Source organism: Engystomops pustulosus, chromosome 6 (genome assembly GCF_040894005.1).
Source record: "Engystomops pustulosus chromosome 6, aEngPut4.maternal, whole genome shotgun sequence".
NCBI classification, from domain to species: Eukaryota; Metazoa; Chordata; class Amphibia; order Anura; family Leptodactylidae; genus Engystomops; species Engystomops pustulosus.
In genome coordinates, this window is record NC_092416.1 from 91755306 (window position 1) to 91772888 (window position 17583).

At 34.3% G+C, this 17583-nt stretch overlaps 1 protein-coding gene across 1 annotated transcript in view; it reads left to right on the forward strand.

Annotated features, from left to right (window-relative positions):
- The window catches only part of SHANK1 (SH3 and multiple ankyrin repeat domains 1), a 410365-nt gene extending 393391 nt beyond the window's left edge, over positions 1-16974 (forward strand). The window contains exon 24 of the mRNA XM_072110375.1: positions 704-16974. Coding sequence (XP_071966476.1) covers positions 704-1274 — 571 coding nt within the window. The 3' untranslated portion in view covers positions 1275-16974. The remainder of the gene's footprint in view (positions 1-703) is intronic.
- The last annotated feature ends 609 nt before the right edge of the window (positions 16975-17583 follow it).

Here is a 17583-nt window from a genome sequence, read left to right on the forward strand (position 1 = left end):
AAGTTGAAATCCTGTGCTAAGTCCAAATCAGTTGGAATGCCCGATGGCTGCCCCTGATTTCTGTCGCATGAAAGCCAGCGCTCCCATGCCACAATCCCATTGCATGTGACACAATCTCCAGTTTAATACCTGTCCCAGCGGCGCAAATCCCAGAAAAAACTGCAAAAGTGCAGCAGTACATGTTAGTGTGCATGTAGCCTTATAAATCAAAATGGTAGCCACATATACAGGTAGTTCCCGGGTTACATACAAAGTAGGTTCTGTAGGTTTGTTCTTAAGTTGAATTTGTATATAAGTCGGAACTGTATATTTTATAATTGTAACCCCAGCCAAAAATTTTTTTGTCTGTAAATTGGATTTAAAAAATGTTGGGTTGTCATCAGAACCAGGATTAACAATAACGCTTAATTGCAGACACCTTTGATAATTGTTACAGCTGATTTTTGAAGCCTAGGGCTAAAGTACAGTAAATTAACAACATCCATAGGTCCGTTTGTAACAAGGGGTTATCTGTAAATCGGGTGTTCTTAAGTAGGGGACTGCCTGTACTGTACTAGCTGCCACTTCAGGAGGATACTCAAATCCTTTTTAGTGTTACAGATTTTCCTTTACACCACATGCTTTGTTATTGTGCAAGGTGCTGAATAGAACTATTGGAACCTTTGATTATGTTAACTTTTTCTACCTTCTCTCTCTTTAATAGGATAGTTGATGACAATGCGACTTCTTTAATATCTTCTAAACCTGTGAGCAGTTTATTTCATAACTGGCCTAAGTCACCACAGCCTACTCCAAAACACCCCAAAAGTGTGGATTTTGATATTCGTCCTACCTTGAGAAGAGCACCAAGCCCGTCAACCTTGCCCACGGAGCACAAAATAAGTCCAACTCCACGTCCTTCTTCTCTACCCATTTTGCCTTCTGCCCCTGTCTACACAGGGGTCTTTGACCTTAGAGGCTCCCCTACAGCTGGTGGAGATACGTTCCCTGGCTTCCAAACGGGCAGCCGGTCCTTATCTCCAACCCATTTTATTCTACCACCTACTGAGAAACCTTTTGCCTCTAAGCCCATCCACTTTTGGACAAAATATGATGTGGCTGATTGGTTGGACTATTTAAATCTTGGTGAACATAGAGAACATTTCTTAGACAATGAAATTGATGGCAGCCACTTACCATCACTGACCAAGGAGGATTACATTGACCTGGGTGTTACAAGGGTTGGTCATCGAATGAACATTGACCGAGCTCTTAAATTTTTCTTGGAGAGGTGATTTCAAGTCTTTAGATTCCTAGTTACTTCATTTTGTATCAATTCCCTCCAACCTGAAGAGGTTTGGAACAAGGTCCCAGGAGAAGAGATTATGAATGTACTTTACTGTGTGCCAAATTGAAAAGAAAAACAAGAACAATATTCTTATGTATGTATATATATATATATATATATATATATATATATATATATATATACATATAGTATTACATGCACACAAATTCCCTAAAATGATTGATTCACCAGCTGCTTATTTTATTATCAGGGGGCAATGAAGGCTCCATCTTGAGCCATGGAGTATATTTGGGAGCAGGAGGCACCAATTAATGAGGAAATCACTCTAGCACTGTAGTGTTCCATTTTCACTGTGCCCCAAATTTTTTTGTTTGTTGCATCTTTACTGTCAATATTGGATGTAGTTATGTAAGGAGAAGGTCAAATTGCTTGAAAAGTGATTGAAATACTTACTGTAGAACAGGGAATAGGACAACAAGAGATTCAGACATAAGCAGAGTCTTCCCTAAAGCTGTGGATATCTTGTATGTCAAACAATGCTTGTTTACAAAAATCTAATGAAATATGTGCCAGTATAACCTATAGTTTCCTAATAAGTAAAGCTGACATTTAATCACAGTCATCGTGTTTGAGAATATGGGACACCATTCTTCTTATACTATTATTATTACTGGGGTGACCTACTGAGCCTCTCCAATAAGTACTGATACAACTACAGTATGTAGTAGTGAAAATGATACACCATAAAAAAGATCTCTGGCTTAACACTCTTCAAAAAGTTGTTGAATTGAGACAGTAAATTCTGGAGAAAAATCTTTTTAGTTGTCAATTTAGTTTTTTTTAGGGAAATGTTGCAAGGGATTATGAATATTTGGAAAACAAACAAAAGCATATGTTGCTTGAGTAATTAGTAGTTCTTAAAATTTATGGGAGTTACTTGGTAGTTTTTCTCATTACTCTACATGTCTCCCTTAACCAAAGTTTACCAGGTATGCTGCCCTATTTTTGGTATCAGTTAGGGGCTGATCACAATAGACTACAGAAGAATAACCATAATAGATTAGGTGCATTGCTACAAATATTTCTCCAGCTCACAAATCAGCGAACACTTAGTATTTATTTAACTTCACCTTTCCAGATATTTGCTGTATTGTATTTCATTCTAAAGAATGCTGTAGTTCTCTAGAAAGAGAAGGCAAACTGGCACTTTGGTAGTGTTTATGGTAAAGAATTCCTTGTTGGCTGCTGTTAAAGAAGTTGTCTTATTTGAAAAACCCCTATAGATTTTACAAGTGTTCTGAAAACGAACGTATCCATGAACAGTCCCATTCACAGGACCACTCATGAGCATTTTTATAACTTCAAGAAACCAGTCAGTACTCATTAACAAATGACATGTTACTATACACATGGTGAATTGAACAGGTCACCCAAAGTCCCACAAGTTATAATAATTCACTCTTTTTAATCGCACTCAGCTTTAATTGATATATTGGGGTCTGGAGATGGTAGTAGCCTCAGGGACTTTATATGGAGTGTAGAAAATATCAGCAGAAGTCAACCTACACTTTAGGCCACAGTTAAATGAAGCCACATTTAAATTTAAAGGGCCAAATAATATTTAAAAAAAAAAAAATCACACGCACATAAGGAAATAAAAAGTACAATTTGAAGAGAGGTACTGCAAATGTGAAATACTGATTAAGGCCTCATCCACACAGCTGTTCAGGGGACGTATATAAACCGGCAATGGGCGCGCGACGCTGTACGGGAGCGGTACAGTGCCGTGAAGACATAGGATATGTCCTATGTCCTATCTTTTCTCGTCATCTGGTGCCATAAGCCATATATGCTATGGTACGGCGGGCAACGGCAGTGTGAATGTGCCCTAACAACCTGGTTTTCTATATTTCAACATCTCAATATAGAAAATCATTTGGACCAGTGGGACAACTATTGTTAATCATTATGTCACAGCTGTAGTTCCTTCTTGAAATTTATAGTGTATGATTGTTTATATTTTCATTTTTATATATTTTTATATTAAAAAAAACGTTGGTTGGAGGCCAGATTACCAGTTCAAAAAATTTTTTGGTACTTTATACATTTTTTTTTTTTTTTGGTGGTGCTGGGTTATTTCAACTTGCACACTGAAATGTAATTAGATATGAGCCAATTATTACATAAATGTTTGTATAACAACTGTAGGAAAAAGCCCCCATAAAGTTCAAGTAAATACAGAGTGAGAAATATGGAACACTTCAGGAAATTCAAGCTGTAGCGGTGCTCCAAATAAAGAAGTAGATAATTTTCAAAGTGTAAAAGTGTTTGAGACTGTAAGTCCCTTCATGAAGTACAATCAAAGCTTCATCAAAGTTTTGTAAAATATCTATTTTACTACTTATCACTGGAGCTGAAAGTGACGGTATAGTTCCAGCTTGATTTTCTTGGTGTGCTCCACACCTCTCACTCTGCAACTTCTGCCAACTCCGACCCCATACAGGCCAGCTGAGGGCTGATCTGTCTATGGCTATACTATGGGGCAGATTTATCAATCAGTCTGAAAGTCAGAATATTTCCAGTTGCCCATGGCAACCAATCACAGCTCAGCTTTCATTTTACCAGTGCTCATGAATATTTTAAAGGGGAGCTGTGATTGGTTTCCATGGGCAACTAGAAATATTCTGACTTTCAGACTGCTTGATAAATCTGCCCCTATAAGTTTTGTCTGAGCTTACGTAAGGTGAGCACTTTTTTAAGGGGGGTAGTAGCTCTCACCTGCCTTTCTGCTATACAGAACAATTTAAGCTGCATTACACAAGCCACCATTGTGTTTTGTTTCCCTACCTTGTATTAGTTAAGGTACATAGACTATAGAAAACCATAGAAAACCAAAAGTTTTCTTAAACCACAAAGGGTCCTGATTGTGGGGTATTTGCATAAAATGTGTATCCACATGATGTAGTCATTGGAAAGATACCTTGAATATTGGATTGCAAGACTAAACTGTGGAGATGGTCAGTCTTTTTATTACAGCCCTCAGTAGTCCCTTCTATGTTTATAGTAGCAAGTGCATTTTCTTCTTTAGCCAAAGCCGAAAGACCACTGTGCTGTTGTGACTGAGATCTTGATTCTTTTACCCTCAGACACAACATTGTCTTAGTTTTGTTTGTCTCATACTATCTATTTACATTTCTTGAAGGCTGTGGATGACTTCATGTGGTCAGGCTTTTTTTCAAGTTGTAGATGTTCTTTTCCGCTGGCTACAGACTACAGTTCTTTTGTCCATTATTATGGTCAGTGTGTCTTCAATTTTTCAATTTTGTTTGAACCATATGTCTGCAAAAGCAGTCTGCATGTCATCAGTGTGCCTTTGCATATGTGGAAAAAAACAGAAGGCTAGTAATGATGTTAGTAGTTTGTTCCAACCTATAAACGTGTCACATAGCAACTTATCTACAAATACAGACATCAGACAAATGACACCTGTGAAATCTGTATTTTTCACTGCCCCATAGACTTCAATGGGTGTACAGAGCCAAGATTAGAACCTGCTCTGAGTTTTTTCTCAGTAACACTAGGTTCATATCCGGGGCTGTGAAAACAATGGCTATGTGTATCAGCCCATTGAAATAAATGAGGACAGGAGCTAGCCGCAAAAACAAAGGCTAACATTTAGGAGAAAAATACATTTGTGTGCATGAGGGCTTAACTGTAAGGTTTTGAGACAAAGTTGTTGGAATTAGAGGATCTCCTATAGCCTTATTTCATATAATTTTAGCAGTTGTATATGCATGTTTGTTCCACTGGAGACTCCACAGTTGAGCCGAATATCTCTGTGATAAAGTGAGAGAGATTTGTTGTATAGACTCTTATATATAGTAGATAATGCCACTTTAAAAGGATGTTTTATTCCTGAACACTCTGATAGTTTGTTCCGCTATACTTGACAAGGACAAATCTGCTATATGAGTTGTACCCTTTTGGTACAATTCCTTTTCCACTTTTTGAAATGTAACTGGTTCACATTTGCCGTAAATTAAAAGAAAGCATAAAGTGAAGACTGTGCAATATGAGTTACTTGATACCTATCATTGAAAGCCAAAGAATTATTTCAAAATGTGGCACTGGCCCATAGCCTTCTTCTTCTCACAAGTGTTACAAGAACACTTTCAGAATGCATTAATCATGCCATATAAGGTGCTTTTTGTAGTTTATTGAGCCTAAAGGAAGTGACAGGTTCCCTTTAAATTCAGATTTTTTGCCTGCTTGGTTATACCCAATGAAGATGCTGATTTGATGCTGAAACATAGTATTCTTTTTAAGTACCCTCCAACAGCATCTATTTCACCTACTGCTTCATAATTCCTCCCTACAATAATAGAGATGTCTGTAATTTTTATCATAAGTACACTTCAAGTGACAGAATCTAAAAAAAAAGATACAGGAGAATTCACATATCATTTTTAAATAATGAATTTGCATTTCATAACATGAAATAAGTATTTGATACAACAGAACAGAAAAAAATGGACCTTAATATTTAGTTGAAAAGCATTTGTTAGTCCTTGACCATGTTTGTACACACTGCAGCAGGGATTTATGCTCACTCTTCTATACATATCTTTCCAGTTCTTTGAGGTTTCGGGACTGTCACTGGGCAACACTCCTTCCAATGATTTAAGATTGGGTTCAGGTTTGTAGACTGGATAGACGACTTTAGGACCTTGAAATGCTTCTTCTGGTTTCATTATTTAGTTTCCGTGCCTGTATTTTGCAGGTCATAGTCATCTAGAAAGACTCAGACGCAATCTATCTTCAATGCTCTTAATGAGGGAAGGAGGTTGTTGGCCAAGTAAATGGCTCCATCCTCCTTCAAAACAGTACTGTTGTCCTGTCCCTTTTTGAAGAAAAGTGTCCACAAAGTATGATGTTTCTCCCCTTATGCTTTACAGTCATGATAGTGTTCTTGAGGTTGTACACCATGTCAAACATGGTGAGTAGAGCAGTTCAAATACTTATTTCATGTTATAAAATACAAATTCAATATTTAAAAATCATTCAATGTGAATTTTCGGGATTTTTTTACATTGCGCCTCTCACAGTTACAATAAAAATTACAGACCTCTCCTCTTGTAGGGGGGAAACTAGCACAATCAGTAGTGTATCAAATTTTCCACACTATATCTAGTTACAGCTCTGACAAGCATGCCAAACAGCAGTGGATTTACTCAAATCACACCTACAGGTATACAGCAGTGTGGTGTTAACACTGGACATACCGTTCAGGCGAGGATACCGTCAGTTTACCAGTCATTATTAGGTCAATTTTTTATACACACATTTTAATTTTTCATACTTTCCGATTGGACATTTCAATTTAGCTACCTTTCAAAATACAAGTAAATTCCAATTCTTTATTTCATCTTGTTAAAATCTTCCTTTAAAAAATCTTACAGTCCACCATGATAGAAAGGAGGCCACAGACTGCGACCTTCTTTCCATCATGATGGATTATAAGCTTTTTAGAAACATTTTAACAAGATGAAATAAAGAATTTAGAATTTTACTTTCTATTTTTCAATGTGCCAGTGCTGGAAGCTTTTCACTCTCTGGATTAACTGCCTTTCAACCTACTTTGAAATCCTCCCACCAACTGCCGGTTGACATTTTGTGTGACAGTATAACAAAATGTGGTCTGTGAAATATGTGGAGTCAATAATACATTCATACATAAGTGCAAATACCAGTTTCAATCTCATTACTTTAATCAGCTGAAGGTGAAGTTGGAGTGATAGTTGGCCATGCCTGTCTCACTATTTTCAGAATAGAAGTGCAATATCATTTTAGAAAATATGTATTCTATTTTTCTCCTGAAAACATCCAGTGACCTATAGGTTATCTAGCAATCAATGTCATGTTGCTCTTAACAGCAAGCATTTGCATTTTATATGTGTTATTTGCCACTTCAACAGCTTGTGCCCAAGAGAAAAACAACAGGAGAAAAAAATTAACTTCTCAAATACTCTGGTTATTCAAGATGTCAGGGATACTATTCATGTTGGCACTTTTTAGTTTTAATTTCTTAGTCTTACAGCCAATTTCCCTGTCTTAAGGGCTCAGAATTAGATTGTTTCATCAATTTTCATCTTGTTGCCAATAAAAATATTGACGTGACCCATACATATATATTTTAACAAAATACACTCAAACACAAGTCTTCCAGATGACAGAGGGCATCACACTATAATACTTTTTAGTATATATTTATAAAAAATAGAGAAGGTTATGTCAATTTTTGAGGTTGTATTGGTAAATATCTATTTGCTGCTTACTAACATTTTGTATGCAGAGTATATTTACTAGGTAGTCAAAGTACTTTATAATGAAAAATGATTAGAATCCTGTTTTTGAAAATACAATGTTGCTCATTCATTGTTCACTATTGTTGCTATTATATTAGAATGATACTTAATTCAGTAAGTGACACGTGTCAAAATTATTTAGCCCATTGAAGGCCCTGGCTATTAGCCATATTATTGCATATGGGCATGAATTAGTGGAATAGAGAGTCCTTTGCGCATTGTCTGCCTAGACCACAGTCTATCAGCTTTTTAAGAATAGCCCTCGCAACCGATTGCTAGAGGTAAGAAAATATGAATCATCATTGATTAGATGATCTTCCACTAGATTTTTTTTTCGAAAGTTGTTCTCTTGCCTCTAAGATGTAGATACCCAGGCCAATAAGCAACTTTTTTAGCCTTTTTTTTTAGCAATAGTGACTTATTGTGACTTATTATCCATTTACTCATTGGCTAAACAGGTCTTAAAGGAGTGGCTCAGTTTCTAAAAAGGTTTTATTTTATTTGCATAAAACAATAACATATTAGGAAATTGCATAACTTATGTATTAGTTCCCAACAGTTTTCTAGATCTCTGCTTGCTGTAATTCAGTAGGAAGCTATAATGTTTAATTCCAGTGGATAGAAAATGTATGGTCATGGCTCATTAGAATGACAAAAAGTCATGTTATAACAAGCCAAGAACCTGTGTTACATCACATGGTCATGGAAAGATTTCCATCCAATGGAAGTAAATATTTACTGGTTTTGGACAGCACAGTGAATGTTTATGATGAACAATCGGTGTTCCTAAAGTCAGTGCCATAGCATATTTCCTGTATGGTGCATTCTCTAGGCAGCTGCTCAAGTATTTAGGTAGCTTAGTGTTTGATCCCCTGCTGCAGGCAATCACAGTGGACCCTTTAGAAGAAGACAGCATTGTTACTGTCTTCTCCTTGTCTCATACACAGTGCTTGATCAGAAATAGAGGCAGAAGTCCACTTCCTCTTTTCATCCCGGTGATCCCCCGATAAAACACGTGATTGGTGGGAGGCCGGTAGTTTTGGGTTGCTGATGGGTCTGTCTCAATACAGCGCAGCACATACAGTAATACATGTTGCTCCTATTGTGCACTTATAAGCTTTACTTGGGACTGCAGAGTAACCCCATTTAAAGTAGAAATGTAAAGTGAAAAAGTAAATTAAAACATAAAGTTCCTAAAGGTCTAGTTTGACCTTTAAGTGAAAAAGTAAAAAATAAAAATAAAATATCTTTTGTAAGGAAACACTTTGTTGCAGTCAATCGTTTTCATATTTCATCATGTTTTCACCCCTTTCTTTTGATGCCCTTTTTAATTTTTACGTTTCTACTTTTTGCTCCCTTTCTTTAAAAATTCATAACATTTTTATTTTTCTGTGTACAAATCTTTATAAGGGCTTTTTTTCTGTGTAAAAAATTGTACTTCCTAGTGGCAGTATTTAATTTTCTATGCCATGTACTGGGAAGCAGTATTAAGATTCCAAATACAGTGAATTTGACTAAAAATGCTTTTGCAGGATTTTCTAGTGGGCTCTGTTTTTACAGCTTTCACTATGCACTCAAAATAACACCTTTACTTTATTCTTTTGGTCACTGCAATTATAGGCATACCAAATCTGTATAGGTTTTAATAGGTTTTAACAAATTAAAACTTTCTGCACAAAATATTCTTCATTTTACCATATTCTGACATTAATAACTTGTTCATCCACTGGCATATGGAGCTGTGTAATGATGTTTAATTTTGTGGGAGTTTACAACATTTGATCACCCTTTATTTTAACTTTTATGAGTTGCAAAATGACAAAAAGTGGCACTTTGGAATTTTGCACACCCCTAGAGTACCCTAAAGACCCTCGGTGGTCTGATCGATCCTACCACAAATGGTATTTTTGAACATGATCTGTGACAATGTGCGACCAGTTGTGATGGTGAAAGATCATCACTCTTCGGTGACATCAAGGGGTAGCGGCAATTACAGAAAAAGATGACAGTGGCCCTGTGCCAAATGTAAAATCCATAGGAAAACCCTATATCTTCAGAAAAAATGCCAAAAATATGTCATTACTAGCCCAAACATTTTAAATGTTGCAGCCATTGAAAGAACACATTCTAAAAATGGAAAATGGTGTCTGATGCTGAAGTGGCAAATTACACTGGTGCTGAATGGTTAAAGCTCCCATCTGAATGACAGTAAGCAGTAATCTAGAAAAACAAGAAAAACTGATATATAAAGTATATATAAATACTGAAATAACAAATGTACCTTAATGGGTTTTCCAAAATTAGATTTTGATGACCTAGCCTAAAATGCACCAAATGAGGATGACAGGGCTGAAAATTATTAACTGGCAGTACAGGCTACTAATTCTACTAAATAATTATCAAGTGGAGTCTATACTTCCTAGGTGATATAAGTGGTGTTATAACTCCTTTAGTAAACTGAGTTTTGCAGGTCTTCTTTGCAGGTGTACAAAGTTTTAAAGGCCTCTCGTGCTCTACTCCAAATTCTGGATGAGGATTATTAGGTTTTCCATGCGGGTACTCCGTATAGATGAATGCCAGTCTTTCAAAAACGCATGACCTGGGAAAAAAACCAAACCAGTAAAGTTCTTCCAAAAGTAAAATACATACGAAAGTATCCCAGTATATATATCTGTATGCCAGTATATATAATATATTTAAACAAATGAATACATTTTTTGACAATAGTCTTCACAGTTTTGTTCCCATGACAGAGGCTGAATTGGTAAAATGCAAAACCATATTTCGACCTCTATTGCATAAAAATGAGGAACTATGACTACATATTACTCAATGATTTATGGAAAAGATGGTGAAGCATTGTTGAATAAAATGTATACAGATGTAATATTACTTTCTTTCCACCTTTTATACGAAGTGGAACTAACTAGAAAAATGAAACCTCTCACTGTACTCTTATATTAGGATTGGATGGATATACACTTTATAAAACCATTGTCCAAGATAAGAAAAGAAAGGGTCTCTTTTTTCTATGATCTGAACTATTCTTGTCCATAGTTTGGGGTCAGGTCCTGCTACTAAGTCATATTTTAAGTGAAAAGTTAGGTTATAACACCTAAAAAGGGAGTCACATTGTTTTTGAAAAAAAATTGCAATCCTTTATTTTGATATCACTTCCAAAGATATATACTAATGTATGAATTGCTCTATATGATTTTATTTATCTATGTCAACATCTTTTTAAAAAGTTTGGCTAATGATTGTCAGAAATTATTAGTTAATTACTGTATATGTGTACCTGGCTTGAAATTGTAAATAAGAAATACAGCAAATGTATGTTATGTAACATATCACACCAAATATTTACTTACCCCATCTCCAATGATATTATTTTATTGCCTCATAATTTGATAATATAATTATAGTGTTATAGGATTTTTTAATTGTTAATAGTTTAACATAGTATTAAGGAATTTCACATTTTCTATTAGTCTAAAAAAGTTATTAGACATATTATGATGTATTATGGTATATGCAAAATGTGTGAATAGCTTTACAAAAATATGTTATTCACATATAATATATTTCATAGTATTTGATTTATTAGTATTTAATATCAACTTATAACTGATATCAAATGAGATAATTACATTATAAAATTGATTTTGCTGACTAAATTCTAAAAACTACTTTTAAGTACATTGAATGTTAGTTAAATTCATTCATTTCATTTATATTATTTTATAGCCAGTTCCAATGTGTACCTAGCCAATTCAATAAAAATAAAGCAGCAATTTAATATTAAATTATTTTAAACATTTGAAATAAAATGCATAAATACATTTATTAAAATTTACTTCTATAGGGACTTATGCTTGAGATGTAATTTAATATAATTAAAAAAAAATGTAATGTATTGTTCATGGATGCAGGGATGTCAACTGCAACATTCTGGAGTAGGGTAAGCTTAACTTCAGTACTAAATCCTCCACCTATTTGACTTAATATAGCAAATTTACATCTCACTTCAAAGTAAACTTTATGGATTATGCCACCACACAAATCTATAAAAGGAACATGCTCGAGAGGGTGTTTAGCTGCTTCATAACAAACTGAATGTGGTTTATCAGGTAAATACTAACAGGTTCCTTTCAAGTAAAGAGGCTAGAAATATTTAACTTTTTAAGTTGTATTATTTTACTCTTATAAAGTAAATATTTGTTTCTTATTCTTTTTATTTAAAAAAAACTGAAAAACATGTAAAGCTTACATAGACCCCAAGCAAGTTTCACAAGATTTTTCTGTAAACAAAAATATTTTTTTATTTTCACTCCTTTAAACAGGGGTGTGTGCACATTTAAGTCATGTACTATGATTTTGGTTTTAAATTACTATTCTAAACATAATAGCATTGTAAATTTGAATATAAAAACAAAAACATTCCTTGTAATATTTCAGATTAAATTTGCTGCAATAATGTACAAATAATATGTACAAAATGTACAAATCTTGTCTGTTTTTAGTATATATTGCATGTTTATGCCATTTAAAATAATATACACCAGTTACCAAAATCTTAAAAACAGTAATATCTGACAAATATGATAACATTTAGTAGCAGAATGTTTTAATGACTACATCAACATAACTAAAACCATATAATCGAGTTTTATATGAAAAGAACATATCTATTTTTAAACATTTATTTAGCATCATTTTAATATATGGAATAAAATCTAAACATAAAATCTAAAATGGAATAAAATCTAAAAATTTATTTTTTTGGTAATGATAAATTCTATTGATAAAAAATAATTATTTGCTGATTATTTATTTTAAAAAAAAACATTTAGCTAATATTAAGGAGTTCCAAAATATAAATAGAATCCAAATCACCTGCCCGTGCTTGGTCCACAGTAAGAGTCAGCAATCCAGAGTTCAGACCAGCAACTCCATGGATATGGCATTAAATTAAGATCCTTTATATAATGTTCATTGTAAAAAGTATGCAAACAACACAATACACAAACTTACGTGGAGTTGCTGGCTTATTTTCTCTTCTCAGAACTTTTGAAACTGCAGTACTGCAAATACCTTGTATATGTTCCGATTTTTCTTAGTGACAAATGATACATTCAGTGCTTGTTTGCCAAGACTGATACAATGGCATAGTTTATCATTGAATAATACAAATATATAACATTAAAAGGGTTGTCTGATTTAAAAAAAACTCTTCTGTAAGCACCACTGTCTCCGGAGGACTAGGCATGTGTGTCATCGTACTCATATCAACAGGCACTATGAAATAATATTTTTTTTTTGTGTGGTGGTATAAGCTGGAATGGAAAACGTTATGCTAAATTACACTCAATATTACATTGTTAGCTTACGTATAAGTACACGATAAAGACATCTTGTGGTCAGCTAATTTTTGGACGATCCTTTTAATTAAAAGATATTGTTTGCAATAGACATCCTCTGTAAATCCTAGAAGAAAAAATAAAGTTGTTTCATCATTTCATAACTTCCAATTAGAATAGAATGGAATGAAAGATTATGGTTGTGAAAAGATTAGATGTTGGCAGCGCAATATCCTTTTTTAAGTGCCATTTTTGTCTTTTGTTTTTTTTTTCCTAACAAAAGGTCTGAGTCACCTATATCATCTATGTAACACTACAGTGGGTTATACCTGTTTCAGCCAGTATCCCATTTTAGTCCAAAATGAAAGACAGAAAAATAAAATTGTAAAATGCTAACATCTTATGTTGTACATAGATATACATACAAACTAGTATATATTATATGTGCCATGACTTATAATGTGAGTTTTAAGACCTATATTATTCTCTACTTTAAGCACTGTGTATAAAAGAAAGACTCTGCTTGCTGAAAAGGTTGCAGAACACTTAACATTTGTTTGGAAAGTTGTAGAGCACTAGAAGGACAAATGATTCATTATTCTCTGCAACTGCTTTAAACTGCTTGACGCCTTTTGATTTACTGTGAATATGCATTAAGAGTCTACGACCATTTATTATAGTGTAAGGTTTGTCATACTCTCTTGTTAAGGCTTCAGATGAAAATGCTCTTTTTCCCACAATTTAAGGAAGGTTACATCTCAGTGTGCCACATTTTTTGTAATTTTAAGCATTTTAATACTGAACATGTGTCATGGCTGATAGTTACAGTATCATTTAAAATCAATCCCGACTGACAGCATTGATTCATTACATTGGTATCAGTTACAGCTGATCATTCAGGATACCAGCAACAATTAAATCTATGACCAGCTTATAGCCAGGATATTCTTCTTTTAAACTAGAAAGAACCAAAGCAGAGAACCCCCCAAGTAAGCCTATTGTCTACCTTTCAACCATTTTGTATAGTTGCAATGCATATTGGACAAAAAAAAAAAAAAATAGAAGTGAACCTGACTACACTTATGGTCTGTTTGTAGTCTGTAGCCATAGTAACATATATAAAGACAAAAGCTACATACACTAAACAAGAAGTGATTAGAAAAGTAGCTTTAATTGAGACAAAAGAGTTATATACATATATGTATAAAATATATATTGCTTGGTAGGCACATACATTATTGTGTTTGAAATTCTCTATTGTTTTTAAAGGACTAACTCATTGTTTTGTAAGACAATCTGTTAATGGGATCCCTTGTATTGAGAATGCCTTACGAATGTTTTGAGTGATTCTACTCAAATTATTGTAGACATGCATTACTATGGAGTTAGTTTTATTCGCAATGATAAGATCTAAATATTTAATTTTATTTTTGATACATATTCTATTTATGTTTTGCACTTAAAAGCTGTGTTCTGAATGGGGATTTTAAGCTGAGCTGCAGATTCAATGTGTGTCTGTCGCCACATCTTATTTAGGATGATGTGAGAAATAATGAATGATACACAATTTCTTTATTTCTTTTTTATATATTGAAGATTAATTAAAAACTTTCAAGTAGAATAAAGTGGTATGGCCATGAAAAGAAAAAAATATTTACATAGTAATCATAGACAAACCCTTTAAAAAAAAACCTTGCGTGGAGAAATTGTACGGTTATTGCACTGTTGGACAACTTTAATATATTTATACAGTATACATAGACTTGGGTGATTTTTTTCTTTAGCAATATACAAATGTAGCAGAGATGACCTTACATATTAGAGCTCAGTGTGTTATCTTAAAAGAACTGCCATGATATCATGTGTTTTGTTTTTCCATTTTACTGCAGGGAAACCTACACAGTTACTTAAACTTGTGTAGTTAGTTATCATGGTGCACAGAAATATTTTTGAATGACAAATCTGCTCCTCTACAGCAATGTACAGTATGTTCTAAAAGGCACAGGAAGCTGTGTATACCTTCTACATGTGGGTACCCACCCCTGACATTCTGTTGGAGTTAAGAGCCTGGACTCTTATAATGTTTACCTTTTCTGCTGTATGTGTATATACTTTTAGTGTTTTTTTTGTGGGGGGGATTTCTGAATAATGCTAATGGTTACAAGAAAAAAGTAATTATATACAATATGCTTATTTATTAACAATGGGATAAAGCTGCATTTTGTACCTTGCCCCATTTTCTACTGTATATATTATAGTGGATTGAATGCCTTTAAATTCCTTTGTGACTGTTTAGGTCAGAAATGCATTACGAGGCAAGCCCAGAGCATAAAATGTTAGGTTTGGACCATAAAGGTAGCAGGGAAACTCTATAAGGATAGCCTTCCTAGGTCAGTTTTCAGGTATTGCTCTGACAAATCTGTCAAGTGGATCTCATGACTGGAAGAGCTGATTGTGATCTGTATTTTGATGTCTCACATGTCTTTCTCTAAAGAAGAAAAAAATTGATCCCTATGCTTGGCATCAGTGAGACCGGTCCAAGATGGATTTTTTTCTTTGATTCTGTAAGGCATTTCAAAAACTATACAACTACAAAGGACTTTAGTCTTCTTGCCGTGTTTTCTAACTAGTATTCCATCTTAATGTATTACGTTACATATAGACTTGAGTGTAAGGATGGTTCTGGGCCCTCCATTGCCAAAAAGGTTTTCATGTTTTGTCCCCCCACCCCCTGTGGTTTAATGTATAAATGAACATATTGTACACATCTATTGGTATATCATTTTAGCAACATTAAGAGAGGCATAAAAGCATGATTAAAGTAAACACTATTTTTATACCAATAACAAAAATATCCAAAAAATGACTTAAGATATTTGTTGGGAGATTTTATAATCAAATGTATGTAACGGGTATTTAAAGCTGGTTCTCCTGTGATTTCTATTGATTTAGCTCCCCTGAAGTGGCATGCTATCCTTATAGACCAATATAGAAGAATATCTAATGAAGACTATATATCAATATGCATTTCCTATACAAGCCGTTATAAAGACTCATTACTGAAGAAATATAAAGTGCTGCTTCTTGTGCTTCAATCAATAGTTTGTCATCATAATGCAACTTTTTCATCAACACATCTGATAAAAGATACCTTTATATGAACTCTACTGAAAATGTTTTGAGATTCAGTCCTGCATTTGAGGGTACTTCATTTTAAGCCATATCTGCCAAGAGTTGACTTCTATATTTTTAAAGAGGGTAGGAAATAGTGAATGCAGGTGCGTACACATTTAATTGACTGGACTGTTCTCTTTCATTTACTAACTTGACCTTCTCTTTTCAACCTATCCTAAGCACTGACTGTTGGGATTGGTGGTAGAAGACATGGGTCCAGGCGTTAAATGGTTAACCACAGGGCAAAACAAGGTGGAGATATACATTATCAGATGGGTGGGATAAGCTTCTGTGTGGTTGCAATTGAATGTTTATAAATAGAGAGGAATTTTGGGGTGAATGTAAGTCCTCCACAGTTGATGAGGAAAGAATTGTCTGCTACTGGGAAGGGCTATTGAGTATTACTTATATATTCCCAGGGAAGGTTGGTAAGTAGGGTTCATCTACTTCTCAGTTTGGCCGCACTGGGTGCCTGTGTTCTCTGATTGTAATAAAAAAATATGTGCCAACCAGTTTTTCTCTTGATTTATTGACTTGAAAACATTTATGTGTATGTTATATAAACCAAGTTTTGATGACTTTGCAGTCTTCTATAGCCTATTGATACTTGCATGGTGACAGTGAAATATTTTTGTTTCCTTTTAAAAAATATTTACCTTCCCTAACATTCCATGTATTATATTGATGGAACCATGAGTAAAGTTACCATGTAGGCTGTCATAATAGACATTTCCTTTATGATTATTAAGAAAGGGCTAATAAAATATTAAGAAATATGTGTACAGTGTTCATAGTGTAGAATCTGAGTTATTTTCTTGATAGGTTGGTTACATGTTATAATGTGCCTTCAATATTACCGGCATTTTCATCTCTTGCCAGAGGTCCCAAGGTAATAGATGCAGATTCTATACCAGGCGCTACTGTTGCAAAGATAAGCTTAGGACTTTTTCAGGAGAGGCTTATGGTGTCAAAAATCTTCTCTGCAACAAAACAAACTTCTGTGTGTTTCTTGCCATTAGATTTAAACATTTCTGCTGAAGGCAATAAAACCACCATCACCGGAAGAACTCTACTAATTATAATTAGTAGAGTGCTTGCAGTCTATGAGGAAGAGGGGGGTGACAAATATAATGGTCCCACCATTTTTAAAAGGGGATGGAATAAAAATAATTTAATAAATAAAAATGCTGCTGCATGAACCAGCCATCAGCTGCCATCTTATATACAAAGTCCATAGTCAGTGGGACTGCAGAGAAGCATTTTACGGATAACAGACAGGGGGAGTACCCAGAATTGGTTAATAAAGAGTTAAAGTTACATGCAGTTAGCTGCATTTATGCCTACATAAATTAGTTTTAAGAGAATGTTTGAGGTGTTGAAGGTTGCATATTAGTCT